At 38.1% G+C, this 14,938-nt stretch overlaps 1 protein-coding gene across 5 annotated transcripts in view; it reads right to left on the reverse strand.

The window, feature by feature from the left end:
- mapkap1 (MAPK associated protein 1) overlaps positions 1–14,938 on the reverse strand; it is a 294,027-nt gene that overhangs the window by 236,349 nt on the left and 42,740 nt on the right. For all 5 annotated transcript variants that reach the window (XM_072239930.1, XM_072239929.1, XM_072239932.1 and 2 more), the window contains 3 exons: positions 7,699–8,023; positions 5,660–5,749; positions 3,750–3,898 (listed from right to left, as the gene is read on the reverse strand). In XM_072239930.1, coding sequence (XP_072096031.1) covers positions 3,750–3,898; positions 5,660–5,749; positions 7,699–7,957 — 498 coding nt within the window. In that variant the 5' untranslated portion in view covers positions 7,958–8,023. The remainder of the gene's footprint in view (positions 1–3,749; positions 3,899–5,659; positions 5,750–7,698; positions 8,024–14,938) is intronic.

The following is a 14,938-nucleotide window of genomic DNA, read 5'->3' on the forward strand; positions in this document are numbered from 1 at the left end:
TAGGCCATTGATCTAGTCTGATTTCATGTTGATATTCTCAAAACAGTGTTTAAAGTCCAGGGAACAGTTGACAGAAACACAACATAATTCAGTTGTGTGAACATTACAGCAAAACTAAGGCTTCCTTGGTAGGGCCACAGAATCCATATACATCACTTCTTAAAATCAACAGTGCTTAAAAATTTGCCACAAAGACACAAGACCAGAAGTGCAAGACATTATAATGGACAAGTTTTGAAAACAAATCTGCAGAACAAATATTGCAATTAAACAGAGAAATCTAGAAATTACTGTTACTGATTACCTGCTTTTCCACAGAAGTCTCCCCCAATATCATCACCACAAACTGAACCAGTATGAATACCAATTATCTACTCCCACTCAAACGCAATGGCCTCTAAGGGACCAAAGGTGTTATTGTCTTTTTCACAATTGCAAGACACTGCTGGGCATTAAGAATTTCAAGAACTGCAGTAGGTCTATCCCATCAGCAAGTTACTAGTTGGCAGAGGAGCTGGACTTGGTGTGGACTGTGTTACTGTCTGCTACAGAGAGGCATCAGAGTTGGTACTCCGGTGGTGAAGATGGCATGTAGTCTAAAAGCAAGTGATTGTCTCAGTAATTTTTCTTGTGATTCCAAGACCCTGTTGGATATTGGTAATGTGGAATGCTAACAAGTCCACTTCACTGGTCTATTGGTGGAACTGATGGCACGGGAGCTGCATGGCTTCAATTGTAGCACGGAACAGGCCTCATGCCTGTTGCAGCCACCCAGGAGAGGTGACGTCAGAGGCAGTGTGGTGTGGTGTGGCATCCATGCTAGCTTTGGTGCTGCCAGTGTTCCCTCAGTTGAAGGTGACCTGCAGTGTGTTCGTCTGCAGCATGCTGCAAACTTGTTCTTGCCAACAACATCCATGGACTCAGGGACTTGGATTATATTATACTTTTTTGTGTCTACATATTTACTGCCATCTTATATGTGCTGTGTCTAACTGTTGGTACTGTGTTTTACACCCTGGTCCTGGAGGAACACTGTTTTGTTTGGCTGTATTCATGGGTATTCACATATGGTTGAATGACAATTAAACTTGAACTGAGACAATTGTGCTGCTCCAAAGAGCGCTGAGGTCATTCTTACCCTCGGCCATGAGGCTCTTTGGCTTTACAGCACCAGCAATCACCAATTACAGTTAGAATATCACTGCTATCAAAACAACTTTGTCTGTTCTCCCTGTGATTGCATGGGTTTCCTCCAGGGGCTCTGGTTCCATCCCCAGCCCAAAGGTATACAGGCTTGTGGGCATGCTGTGATGGTATGGTGACATTTGCAGGATTCCAGCATGATCCTTGATGATTTGACTTGATGGAAATGACATATTTCACCATCTGTTTTGATGTGCATGTGGCAAGTAAAGCTAATTTTTCTCTTCAAGAAACCTTAAGGAAAGCTTGTGCAGACAGCTTACCTTACATCCAATACACAAGCTGGGCTTTTAAGGCATATGCACCTTAAACAAGACCGATCTGAGCTGACATTGCCAGCTGATGCATAAATAGCTTCTTTAAGCTTTGCCAGTCTGCAGCTATGGAAATCCTGACCCACCCAAGGGATGTGTGACATCACTCTGCCCCCAACCATTCAGGAATTGCATTTGCTGTTCAGCAGTGCATTGGAAAGTTGAGCATAAATGAAATTAAAACTGGATGACTGTTTTTGCACCTCAAGAGGGATAACAACTGAGACATGTGGAATAAAGAACTGACTGGAAACATGCACATTTCATCTCAAAAGGGCAAGTAAGTATATCTGAAATAATGTGCACATTCATATAAGAATAAACGTGCAGTTAGTGTAATGCTATTACAGCCCGGGGCGTTCCAGAGTTTGGGGTTCAATTCTGGTGCCGTTCTGTCAGGAGATTCTGTATGCCCTCCTTGTGGAATGTGTGCATTTTCTCCAGGTGCCTGGTTTCCACTCACAATTAAAAATCGTACCAGGTAGGTTAATTGGTCATTGTAAATTGTGCTGTGATTAGGTTAGGGCAAAATCGGGTTGTCGGGTTGTGGGGTTGCTGGGGTGGTATGGCTCAAAGAACGGTATCACTAAATAAATAATAAAACTAAAACAATATAAATACTGGTCCTGATTTGGTGCAAAGATAACACATATTTCTCCTTTACTTAAAACATTACTCAAAACCCATGCACGTGAGAGCAACTTCAAGTAATGCCGAAATTGCTTTCAGCTTTTCCTTCCAGGCTGTTCTGTTTTATGTCTTCTCTGGAGCAATCAAGGGAAATAAATGGTCTGTCAAGCACTTAGAAACTCCGTTATTTATGAACTGTTCGTGCTATAAAATGACCTCAAAATTAAATAAAAACCTTAATACATGTCTAAGTGAACTTTTAAATTGTATACCTAAGCCATTAAAAAAAACTGATTAGTAATCTCTGAAGCCAGAAAATTATTGCATGAATTGTAAATTATTGGGAAATATTTCAAAACAATAGGTTTTAAAATAGACTAGAAATTGAGCTCTCTCTCTTTGTAACTAGCTGATAATTGTTTAATGATTAGTCATTCAGCAAACTCATTATCAATGTTGCGAGATACAAAAGGATCCTTTTGTAAAAGGGGAAGCTCACACCATAGACACAGCAAATTTTAACTGCCAACCTTATGGTGAGAATTGAGACCTAATGCTTTACAACTTTCACCATACTTGTGCTTGAAATCATCTTAAGTAGGAAGTACAGTTAAGGGTTGAATAAAACCCCTTAAAACATTTGCTGCATTATTCATTAACTCTTAAACTTGAAACAGCTTGAACCAAGTTGAAAGGCAGTAGATTATTCAAAAGTCATTAAATAACAAAATAGTTTACAATTGGTGGTGTATGTATGCAAAAAGTCCATTTTGATAGTGAACTCATATTATTTCCATCATGAGAAATATTTCCTGCATTGTGGCAGAAAGGAAGGCTTTACAACAGGGAATCCAAACTGACCAGCAGATCACTGGCTACCTGCCATCAAGGACATATAGACAGAAGAGTGCCAGAAAAGGGCCAGTCATATCATAAAGGATCCCACACACCCTGCTCGTGGACTGTTTGTCCCGCTCTCATCAGGGAAGAGGCTACATAGCATCTACGTCAGGACCACTAGACTCTAAAGCAGTTACTTTCCCCAAGCAGCAAGGCTGCCCACGAACCCACCACTAATTTATCATTACCTGTTAACCTTATGTACAGACATTCCTGTATCGAGCATCACATTATGGACATACAATCAATGTATATAAACCATCTTATGTACCTACAGTGTGTTTTTTTAAATTATTGTGCTCTTTCGTCTTATTGTGAATTTTTTGTGCTGCCTGCACCAGTTCCTGATTAACAATTATTTCATTCTCCTTTACACTTGTGTACTGGCAATGACATTAAACGATCTTGAATCTTAAACTACTTTCAGCAGACTTCTAAATATCATTATAATCTTATAGAGAAGAAATCTCCTGAGACTTAGTTATTCAAATGCTCTGCTTCATAAAGATGACAGTTCAAAGTCAGCAGGTTCACCAAAAACAATCCAACACTCAGCTTGTTAACTTTAAAGTTACGAAATGGCCTCCTTCAAAAGTAGTGACTAACAACAATCTTGATTCCTTGGCACAACTTTGTTTTATGTACCAATGGCATATCTAACAAGAATAAAGTACAAATTGTGAATTTCTATTCTGCACTCACCTTGCCATCAAATTTGGAATACTCATTAAATGGGTTGTTCAGCTGCTGTGGACAATGTTCAAGTCGTACAGAAAGCACAGATGATGTTGCAGTATTCAGTGGTTTTGCACGGAAGTCCTTCTTTTCAAACAAGCAAGCTAGTTCTTCAGCTGAAATAAGGAAGGAACACTTCTGAATACTTGTTCACTACAAGCAAATTGCCCATGAAGTTTAAAAGAAACCATTCTCAGAATCATGTTTAGTACACTGGCATATGTCATGAAATTTGTTGTTTTCCAGCAGCATTACTGTGCAAAACATACAAAAAACAATAAATTACAAGCAATACATATATTTAAAAATTAAATTAACTAAGTAGTGTAAAAATGAAGCCAAAAATAGTGAGGTAGTTTTCATGGGTTAGTTCACTGTCTGTTCAGAAAACTGTTGGCAGAGTGGGAGAAGCTGTTGCTAAAATGGTGATTTGTATTCCCTGGTCTTGAAGGTGATGTGCAAGTAACGCTCTGGTGCTTTCATGCAACAAGTGAAAATGGACAATGCTTACTCTTTTCAAGTTCATCACCTCGAGTATCATGAGCCAGACAATGAATTAAAGGCTCTGAAGCACATGTCACAACTGCAGAGTGTGAAACAGTCAAATAAATGAACTTCAAAAGAAGCAAATAAAAATAAAAGTGAAAGTAAAAGGTTTGCAAAGGTAATTGAGATCTAAGTTCTATTCAAGCAGCAATTAAAATAAATTGTGGCTTCCAAAGTCAAGCTCAACAATAAACTTCTTATAACTTGAGCCACAGACATTTAACTTTATCCCTTTGCATAACTCAAGCATTAGCAACTTTATTTCTCAAACTTCACAGAATTGAATCTTAATATAATTTATGACATACATAATTGGAGATAAAAGCAGGTGCAGTTAAGTGCTTATTTTCTCAACTTGTACGCATTATTTCTTTCCCAAATTAAAATGCAAGCTTTTTTTTAGTGCACCATCTTCATTCAGTATTTTATGAACATTTTTTCAAAAGAATCAAGCCTGACTTTATGCATACCATGTATCTGCAATAATGCCATTCAAAATGTTTCATGCTCTATGATCACAGGATTTCTAAAATGAAGACCATCAAAAAAGACACTGCTCTCTACAGGTTGAGAAAAATAGATAGCAAATGAACTTTGAAATGCTGGGTATTTGGAAATGCTGCTCTTTGATATTGTGAACCATCAATTGTATGCACCTAAGCAAAATAATTAGATTCAACTGATGACTACGATGAATTAAATAAAAGATGCAATCTTCTGAAACTTTGCCATGGACAGACTTTTTAAGCTTCCTCTTAAGTATTCCACTTCCTTCCAAAACTTTTGGTTTGGAACAACATTCAACCAATTGCCATTAACTTTGAAAGTAAAAAAAAACACACACACAAGTACAGAGTGCATCTCTGTACTCTGTAATCTCTATCCAATGATATCCAGAGTACATCTTTGCAATTACTATCCAATGAAATTAACTATTTCAATGTGCATACAAAAATCAACACAAAATGATTTTAATCAAAGGCATTCGAACCATTACCCATTGAAAGGGTTTTTCTCTCAACCCATAGATACACTGAAAATATGTTACAAAATTGCTTTGCAGTATAGACTATTGACCAAATTAAATTCTCAAAATAGAATTTCTGATTGAATTTTTAAACAGCATAACTACATGCTGCGATCAATTAACAAGTTTGTGCTTAAGCTCCATTCCATGATTCAGCAATACTTTTTAAAATCAATATACAGAATCATTTTAGTTTGAAATATTATTTTAAAGTAACTTTTTGAGACTAAAATAATGGAAATATTCAAATCAAATACTTTAGTGTAGGATCAAGTTACATACAACAACCCAAAATATGCCTTACCTGAAAGCATAGTGTTTCTTTCTTTCCACTGAACATTTTTACATTTAATCTGATTTTGTCGTTCTTTTCGTAATCGTTCAAGCCTTTGAGCTGCAGAGAGGGGAAAAAAAATTTCAAAAACCAAAATCTTTGTCTAGGGAAGTCAGCAATAAAAGTGTCATAATGAAATATAATTACACATTTTAAATGGGTATTTTATATTGTATTATAACTATGTCAAACACTCATAAATTTTCAAAGATGACACCACAGCTATGCAAATACCAACAAAATTCTGAAAGTGTCCATGATTAATAATTGAATTTAAAATACATAAAACATTAATAGAGCTCATAAAGAGTTTCAACAGTGCAGGGAATATTAAAATGTAAAAACATGTGTGATTAATAATCTAGTTCACAACTATAAATCATTAATAATGTTTCTTCCCGAAATGTTAATGGTTAGTAAAAGTCAATTGACTATCAGATTACAAGGAATAAAATTATTACCTGGGTTTTCTTAAACTCAAAAGAAGTGAACTTAATTTCTTGTCCAGTATTTTATTATTTTAATGATCAAACTAAAATACCAAAGGAATATGTGTCTCAAATATAGTATGAAGTGAAAACAAATACTGAACCCTCTTTGAATCTGGACCCGAGAAGTGTAGTTAGTTTTACTCATTTAATATTGCACACACAATGTTTTAACTTTATCAAGAGAAGCCTTTAAACTGTGCATCCTCTCCCATAATATACATTGTCACCTGTTTTTGATGATGGACCATCTTTCTGTGTGTACTTTTTTTTTTAAGAAGTATGCTCAATTATCATGCTCCATCATTGAAATGTCCCAACAACCTATGGACTCACTTTCAAGGACTCTTCATCTCATGTTCTCGATGCTTATTGCTTATTTATTTATTATTATTTCTTGCTTTTTGTATTTGAACAGCTTGTTATTTTTTGCACACTGGTTAAACGTCCTAGTTGGTATAGCCTTTCATTGATTCTATTATTTATTATTTATTTTTGAGATAAAGCGCAGAATAAGCCCCTCCAGCCGTGCCGCCCAGCAATCCCAATTTAGTCCAAGTCGAATTACAGGACAATTTACAATGACCAATTAACCTACCCACTGGTATATCTTGACACTGTAGGAGGAAACCAGAGCAACCAGAGGAAACCCACACAGTCATGGAGAACGTACAAACTCCTCACGTCTCCTGTACTGTAAAGTGTTATGGATTTATTGAGTACACCCGCAAGAAAATGAATCTCAGGGTTGTATATGGTGACATATGAACTTCGGTAATAAATTTACTTTGAACTTTGAATTTTAGAGGGAGCTCCATCCATAAGCTTGCCTGGTATGAGATATATCAAACTGTACATTGAATTGCAGAGTTTAACTTGAAGCCCTCAGGGAAAATTACTCTTAAAAAAAAAATCTCAAGTCTGATACCATTGAGAATATAACAGCAAATTCTACTAAATAGTGTAGAAAGACAATTTTAAATCTCATATGATCTAAACACTATATTTTGCTTTTAAAAACAGCACATTATTTCCCAAATAAGGATGTTACTGAGATAAACATATAGAGTTGAAAAGGGGTGGAGTGGGATGAGAAGAGTCACAAGACAAATCAATTGCTGTTCAGCTGCAAGCCCAAATCCTGCCAGGAAATAGTAAAGTGTCTCTTTCAATAGGGAAACAAGTGCCTTTTTGATCTCAAGATACAACATGCCACAAAACCCTAACATAAACCCTCCACCACTCACATCCTACAATTTCCGGCAATATTAAAAATGGCAACTTTTTTCAAACTGCACAAATTAATCTAGTTCCGAAATCCCCACTTGTTACAAGGTTATAGATAGCCTAATTTACATGGTTGCTTATTTTTAGGAGAACCAAAATACTAATTCTGATTTAAAAATGTTACTGCAAAGAATTAACATAACAGGATTACAAAGCACTTCTGCTCAATTATGGAGCTTAATTCATTACAGTCTAAATTCTTCTTACTCACCCAAGATGCATTTAGGGTTTTACCTGTGTTTGATCGTCTCCGAATACCAAAATCCCAGCTTGAGGTAATGTCAACTGATTGCGAGTAGTCATAAACCTGAGTTTCACCACTCCCTTCCCCCTGCACATTTGTCCTGAAATTGCTGGATACAGGAGCGTACATTTTCTCCATATCAACATCATGGTCAATAAGAACCATTTCACACATCCCTGTGTCATCACTTGTGACATGTGACTGACGGATGTGAGCCAGGATAATAGCAGGGTTGTCCAGAAAGGCCATTCTTTTGATGAAGCAGCTTCTTTCAAAGTTATTTGCTCTCTTCCATGTTACATCCTGAAAGGTGAGCTGAAAGACAAAATAAAAAGATTTGCAAAGCATTTCAACGGATCACAAAACAAAACTTTGACAAACTTTTTCTCTGCTCAACCATCATCAGATTGGCACCTTTCAACAATATAGAATTCCTGTGATAAAATATTTCACAATGTCAGACTTGAAAATGCTCTCTACAGGAAAAAAAAACTGAAAATTGCATTCTTTAATGCTTGTCTACTTGTTTTACACAAACACAATCTTTATAAGGCGGTTCCTTTCTGTATTGAAGATGACTTAGCTGTCTTACTTGTCCTTCAATCTTGACAGGCTTAAAGATTCAATGTGAATCAAATCATCCAGCATGGGGTGGCCATTGCACTGCACAACACAATCCAATAAGACTAACTTCTCAGTGGCAAGGTGTTCATTGACTGCAGATTAGGTTTTACTGCCCTGACTTTACACATGCATATGTATCAAATTGCTTACTTGCTTTGAACTCTTCCCTCACTGTCTGCTTAGAGCAAATTGGTTTGTCATTGTTAACGCGTACCAAGGTACGATGAAATTTACTTGCCAACCACACATATCACTTCACCATGAATGTTCCCCAAACACTGAACAATCTCACTCCTTGTACCATTCTCACTAGAAGGTCACACTTTAAAAAAGCTGTTTGAACTGTAGGTCAAGTGGAGGTACAGAATCCCATGTCATCTAATCGCAAGACACAAGCAACTGGGCGCCATAGCACGGTCAACAGAATGAGGATAGATGATTCTATGGCATTTTTTGAACCAATAATAATAACAATAAATACTTCACTATGCGTATTCTTTTTGCCCAGTATCTTGGTCCAAAACTGATCTGGAAAATTTTCAATGAAAATTCAGAAGCAAAATGACAAATTTTGGAGAACACTATGTACACTCGAATATTAACACTACCTAGGATAGAACAAAGAAGAGGAATAACAGACAATACATTTACAGTCAGATATAATTTTTAAAATACATATTTTCAACAAAAAAGATTCAATACTCCACATGAGCATATGCAATTCTGCTAAGTACAAACCACTGATTTTATATGAAAGCACAACTCAGAAAAATGAAATTATCACTACATCTACAACTGGTATCATCCCGAAGTCACTACACAATAGCATTAAGCACTAAGACCTAAACAGCAATACTTATGTACATCTCTAGAGAGCTAAAACACGAAACACCACCAGAATCGTCCGAGATTTCCTAGATTGAGAAATAAGTGTGCTTGGCTGTGCCCGTACCTCAGGATTTACCAGCTTGAGTTGAGACAAATTAAAAATACAAAAATAACTTATTTGTAGAGCACTTTCCATACGAATTATACAGTTCAAAGTGCTTTACAATGGGATAAATTGCAAATATAAAAAATAAAGCACCAAGTAATGTTTGTTCAAAGATTAAATAAATAAATCTTCAGTCCTGAAAATGGGACTTGGCTCACACATTGTCTGTTTATTCCCCTCCATAGGTGCTGCCTAACCTGCTGAGCTCCTTCAGCATCTGTGCGTTGCTTTGGCTTTCTTGCATCAGCAGACTTTCTCATGTTGAACAGGTTTTGAGCTGGCATTTTAAAGTGTCAACTGAGTCTGCATCCCTTATAGTTTTAGGTATTGAGTTCCACAGTTTTGGAGCACAGTTTAAAAAAAAAGTTGATCTGCAAATTTTCTTCGGTGGGAGACTGTTTAAATTTAAGAGACCAACAATGGAAGCAGACTTGAGAGCTTGAGCAGGATTATAAAACAAAAGCAATACAGCTCCAGACCACTGAAAGCTTTAAAGCAAAACAAAAAGAGAACTTCAAAATCAATTCTAAAAGATACAGGAATCTAACAACGATGTTCTGAACAAGTTGAAGTTTGTCAATAGATTGTTTTGGATGGCCAATAAAAAGCGCTTTGCAGTAATCTAGATTATTCCATGTAAAGGTGTGAATTAGTTTTCCAGCATCATTACGTTACAGAAACAGATATATATTTGCAATATTTAAGTGTCGAAATACCAATCCGGTCACTTTATTTTTGTGGGATTAAAATTTAATATCTCAATGAAGGGTAACACCCAGGATAATTATTTTGTTTTTACATGAGGAGCCAAGCTCTCGTTTACCAAAAAGGTTCTCTCTTTTGGCTTTGGGACCAACTAGAAATATTTCAGTTTTATCTTCATTTAGTTTTAGAAAATTATTGCTCATCCATCTGTTTATTGTACTATACCAGAAGTCAGAGAAGATAAGCTTTTATCATCGTCAGGCTCGACAGAGGTATATAATTGTGTGTCATCTGCAGAACTATGGAAATCAAGTTTATGCTCCCTAATGATGTCTCCTAAGGGGAACATGTACAAGGAGAAGAGTAGGGGAGAAAGGGCCTGTTTCAATGATGTATGACCCCAAAGTCAAGGTAAAATGGCCCTCCAGGCAAATAACCCTTGAGAATGGGGAAAGATGTCATTGTGCATCATCTTACCTATTGTTCTGCTTGGCTAATGTTCTCAGATTGGCTGCAATTGAACCAATTATAAATACTGGATCCCAAGCTCCTGCTTGGAGTTGATTTTCCAACTCTGCAGTGTTGAGCATCAGAACCATAATTGAAGATCAGTGTGGGTGGAAATGACTGCAAATCAAAGACTCTGCAAGACTTGCTGATCCTTTCCAGGTTTTCTATCTATCAACACAATTGAATCCGTCAGTGGCTCTGCTTTCATCACATTAAGTCAGAGAAGGCAATGGCCATGAGAGCAACTGTACCAATTGTATATTAAAAAGATAAATTTAAGTAGACATTAAACAACAGAAATTGGTCATTCATCTCAACTGGTCCATGATAGTCTTCATATTCCACAAGACTCCCTCCAATGCAATTCTGTTCCCATAATGACCTCACATTGCTCAGTTCCCATCTCCCTTGAACTCGGGCAATGCAATTTCTTTCAACCATACATGGTGTTTGTGAGTTTTAAATTCTCATTAACCAAGTTACAAACTGCAAATTTGAATACTTTAAGTAGAATAAAATGGACTCTTGACCTCACTAACTAACTTGCTGTGATCTTCCACTTCACTATCTACCTACACTTTCTCTGTACTCTAACACTACATTCTGCACTCCATTATTGTTTTACATTGTATGACCTTAATACACCACTGTAATGAATTCATCTGTATGAACAGCAGGCAAGTTTTCCACCCAGTACATGTGACAAGAATAAAACAGTACACCAATTTATTTAGAATGAAGTTTAGCAGCACCAGGATATTGCAATATATAATAAGAATGAAATTACAATAAGAAATATATTTTTAAAAATTTAATTGAATAGGTAGTGCAAAAAGAGAGCAAAAAAATTTGCGGTTATGCACATTGGTTCATTGTCCATTCAGAAATCTGATGGCAGAGAGGAAGAAGTTGCTCCTAAATTATAGGGAATTAAAGACTAGTCAGCCCCTGACGTCGGTGGTGGGAAAGCTGCCGGAGTCAATTATAAAAGATGAAATTACGACACATTTGGATAGCAGTAACAGGATAGGTCCGAGTCAGCATGGATTTACAAAGGGGAAATCATGCTTGACTAATCTTTTGGAGTTTTTTGAGTATGTAACTATGAAAATGGACAAGGGAGAGCCAGTGGATGTAGTGTACCTGGACTTTCAGAAAGCCTTTGATAAAGTCCCACATAGGAGATTAGTGGGCAAAATTAGGGCACATGGTATTGGGGGCAGAGTACTGACATGGATTGAAAATTGGCTGGCTGACAGAAAACAAAGTAGCAATTCATAGGTCCCTTTCGGAATGGCAGGCAGTGACCAGTGGGGTACCGCAGGGTTCAGTGCTGGGACCGCAGCTGTTTACAATATATATTAATGATTTAGATGAGGGAATTAAAAGTAACATTAGCAAATTTGCCAATGACACAAAGCTGGGTGGCAGTGTGAAATGTGAGGAGGATGTTATGAGGATGCAGGGTGACTTGGACAGGCTGGGTGAGTGGGCAGATGCATGGCAAATGCAGTTTAATGTGGATAAATGTGAGATTATCCACTTTGGTGGTAAGAACGGGAAGGCAGATTATTATCTAAATGGAGTCAAGTTAGGAAAAGGGGAAGTACAACGAGATCTAGGTGTTCTTGTACATCAGTCACTGAAAGCAAGCATGCAAGTACAGCAGGCAGTGAAGAAAGCTAATGGCATGCTGGCCTTCATAACAAGGGGAATTGAGTATAAGAGCAAAGAAGTCCTTCTGCAGCTGTACAGGGCCCTGACCAGCTGTACAGACCACACCTGGAGTACTGTGTGCAGTTTTGGTCTCCAAATTTGAGGAAGGACATTCTTGCTATTGAGGGAGTGCAGCGTAGGTTCACAAGGTTAGTTCCCAGGATGGCGGGACTGTCATATGCCGAAAGATTGGAGCGACTGGGCTTGTATGGTCTGGAATTTAGAAGGCTGAGAGGGGATCTTATTAAAACATATAAGATTATTAAGGGATTAGACACGCTGCAGGCAGGAAGCATGTTCCCACTGATGGGTGAGCCCAGAACCAGAGGCCACAGTTTAAGAATTAGGGGTAGGCCATTTAGAACAGAGTTGAGAAAAAACTTTTTCACCCAGAGAGTGGTGGATATATGGAATGCTCTGCCCCAGAAGGCTGTGGAGGCCAAGTCTCTAAAAAGAGATGGATAGAGCTCTTAAAGATAGCGGAATCAAAGGTTATGGGGATAAGGCAGGAACTGGACACTAACAGTGGATGATCAGCCATGATCACAGTGAATGGCGGTGCTGGCTCGAAGGATCAAATGGCCTACTCCTGAACCTATTGTCTACGAGTGAATATAGCTGTAAGGCAGCAGAAATTTGAGATCAGTTTTCCTTCTCCCAGATGAGCTGCCAACCATAGCTAATGAGCCCCACCTGCCAAAGCCACTAGTTTGAAGGCTCCAATAACCCACCTTTGTCTTGTTTGAGTAGAAACGGTTCTGCCAGCCTTAGTAGCTTAGCCACACGTGAAGGTCAGGAGCTGGACTTGGTTGTATCAGGCTATTCGAGAGGAACACCATTGGGAGCATCTTGTAGAAAGTGGGAACTTATTCCCATTACCTTCCCACCCCACCTTGCACTCCCCCCCCCCCCCCGGGCTATAACAAACTAAAGGAACTAAGGGGTCCTAAACTCTTAAAACTCATAAAGCAGAAAAAAAAACTGACTGATTGTTCACAAGAAATCAATTCAACAGGAAAAACCGGTGAAGAACTACCACATCAAATCAACATGAAATAATGACTTTTTCCAATATAATTCAAGTATAAAACTGACATGATGGCAAGTTGTTATCCACAAAATGGTTACTTATATTCCTAGTGGACAACCGTGAATACAATTCCAAACATTTTAATTAACTATGAAGCACTTTGGAACAGTACTAATGCTATGAGAAACACAACAGAAAGGTAAGATCTTGCTTTGGCGTGGCGAAAGCAAAACTGTATTCGCAGAATTACCTTCACAAATCAATCCAAGATGACCCAAGCTCACCGTGGCAGGATACTGCAATTCCTCCGACACTATGATTTGCATTTTATGTCCTTTTCAATTAAGTGTTTTATTTTTGACAAAAAGCAAGCTGAGAATAATGAACATATCGAAGTGGTTCTGCAGACCGCTGGAACCTTACATCTCGCCTGTGCACCAGCTCCAAATGTATTTTTAATTCTCATTCTCATTCATTCATTTCCTCTGCTGGACATCCCGGCAGGAAGTCAGAGGTTTTAAAATGAAAATCAATGTAAAAACAGTGAGACGGTGGGGGAGGGTGACCAGTTACAGTAATACACATTTAAAACACTCTTTACTGTCTCCACTTCAGTTTCCAGAAAGCAAAAATTATTGTTTGCAACACAATTTAGTTCACACTGAATTCTGCCCCAGTTTAAAAATACCCAGTAATGCATCTGGTAAAATACACTCAGTTCATGAACGGTAAAACACCAATTCCAGCTCAACAGTTTAAACTCAGTGACATGGCAGTCCTGCATGAAACCACCTGAATTCATGTAAACTCAACCTCACACAAGTCTTCAGTGAGCTAGTGAACAGATGCTTCTTTTAAAAAAAACACAAAGACAACTTCTTTCAGTTAGTCCTGACGAAGGGTCTCTGCCCGAAACATACACTGTACTTCTTCCTACAGATGCTGTCTGGCCTGATGCGTTCACCAGCATTTTTTGTGTGTGTTACAAAGACAACTTTTTCCTTTTGTCAGTTCTGGTCGCCTCACTATAGGAAGGATGTGCAAACCATAGAAAGGGTGCAGAGGAGATTTACAAGGATGTTGCCTGGATTGGGGAGCATGCCTTTTGAGAAAAGGTTGAGTGAACTCAGCCTTTTTGCCTTTTTTCCTTGGAATGACAGAGGATGAGAGGTGACCTGATAGAGGTGTATAAGATGATGAGAGGCATTGATCGTGTGGATAGTCAGAGGCTTTTTCCCAGGGCTGAAATGGCTAGCACGAGGGGCACAGTTTTAAGGTGCTTAGAAGTAGGAACAGGGCAGATGTCAGGGGTAAGCTTTTTACACAGAGAGTAGTGAGTGCATGGAGTGGGCTACCGGCGACGGTGGTGGAGGCGGATATAATAGGGTTTTTTCAGAGACTCCTGGACAGGTATACGGAGCTCAGAAAAATAGAGGGCTATGGGTAACCCTAGGTAATTTCTCAGGTAAGGGCATGTTCGGCGCAGCTTTGTGGGCCAAAGGGCCTGTATTGTGCTGTAGGTTTTCTATGTTTCTATTGTCACACTGCACAGAAAACATTATCCAAATGCACCACATGGAAAGCACAATTTCACTAAATTTTAGATTTCATTCGTGCTCAATAAATTTTTCAATGAGAATTCCAAATGTTT

This window comes from Mobula birostris, chromosome 22, assembly GCF_030028105.1.
Source record: "Mobula birostris isolate sMobBir1 chromosome 22, sMobBir1.hap1, whole genome shotgun sequence".
Classification (NCBI taxonomy): domain Eukaryota; kingdom Metazoa; phylum Chordata; class Chondrichthyes; order Myliobatiformes; family Myliobatidae; genus Mobula; species Mobula birostris.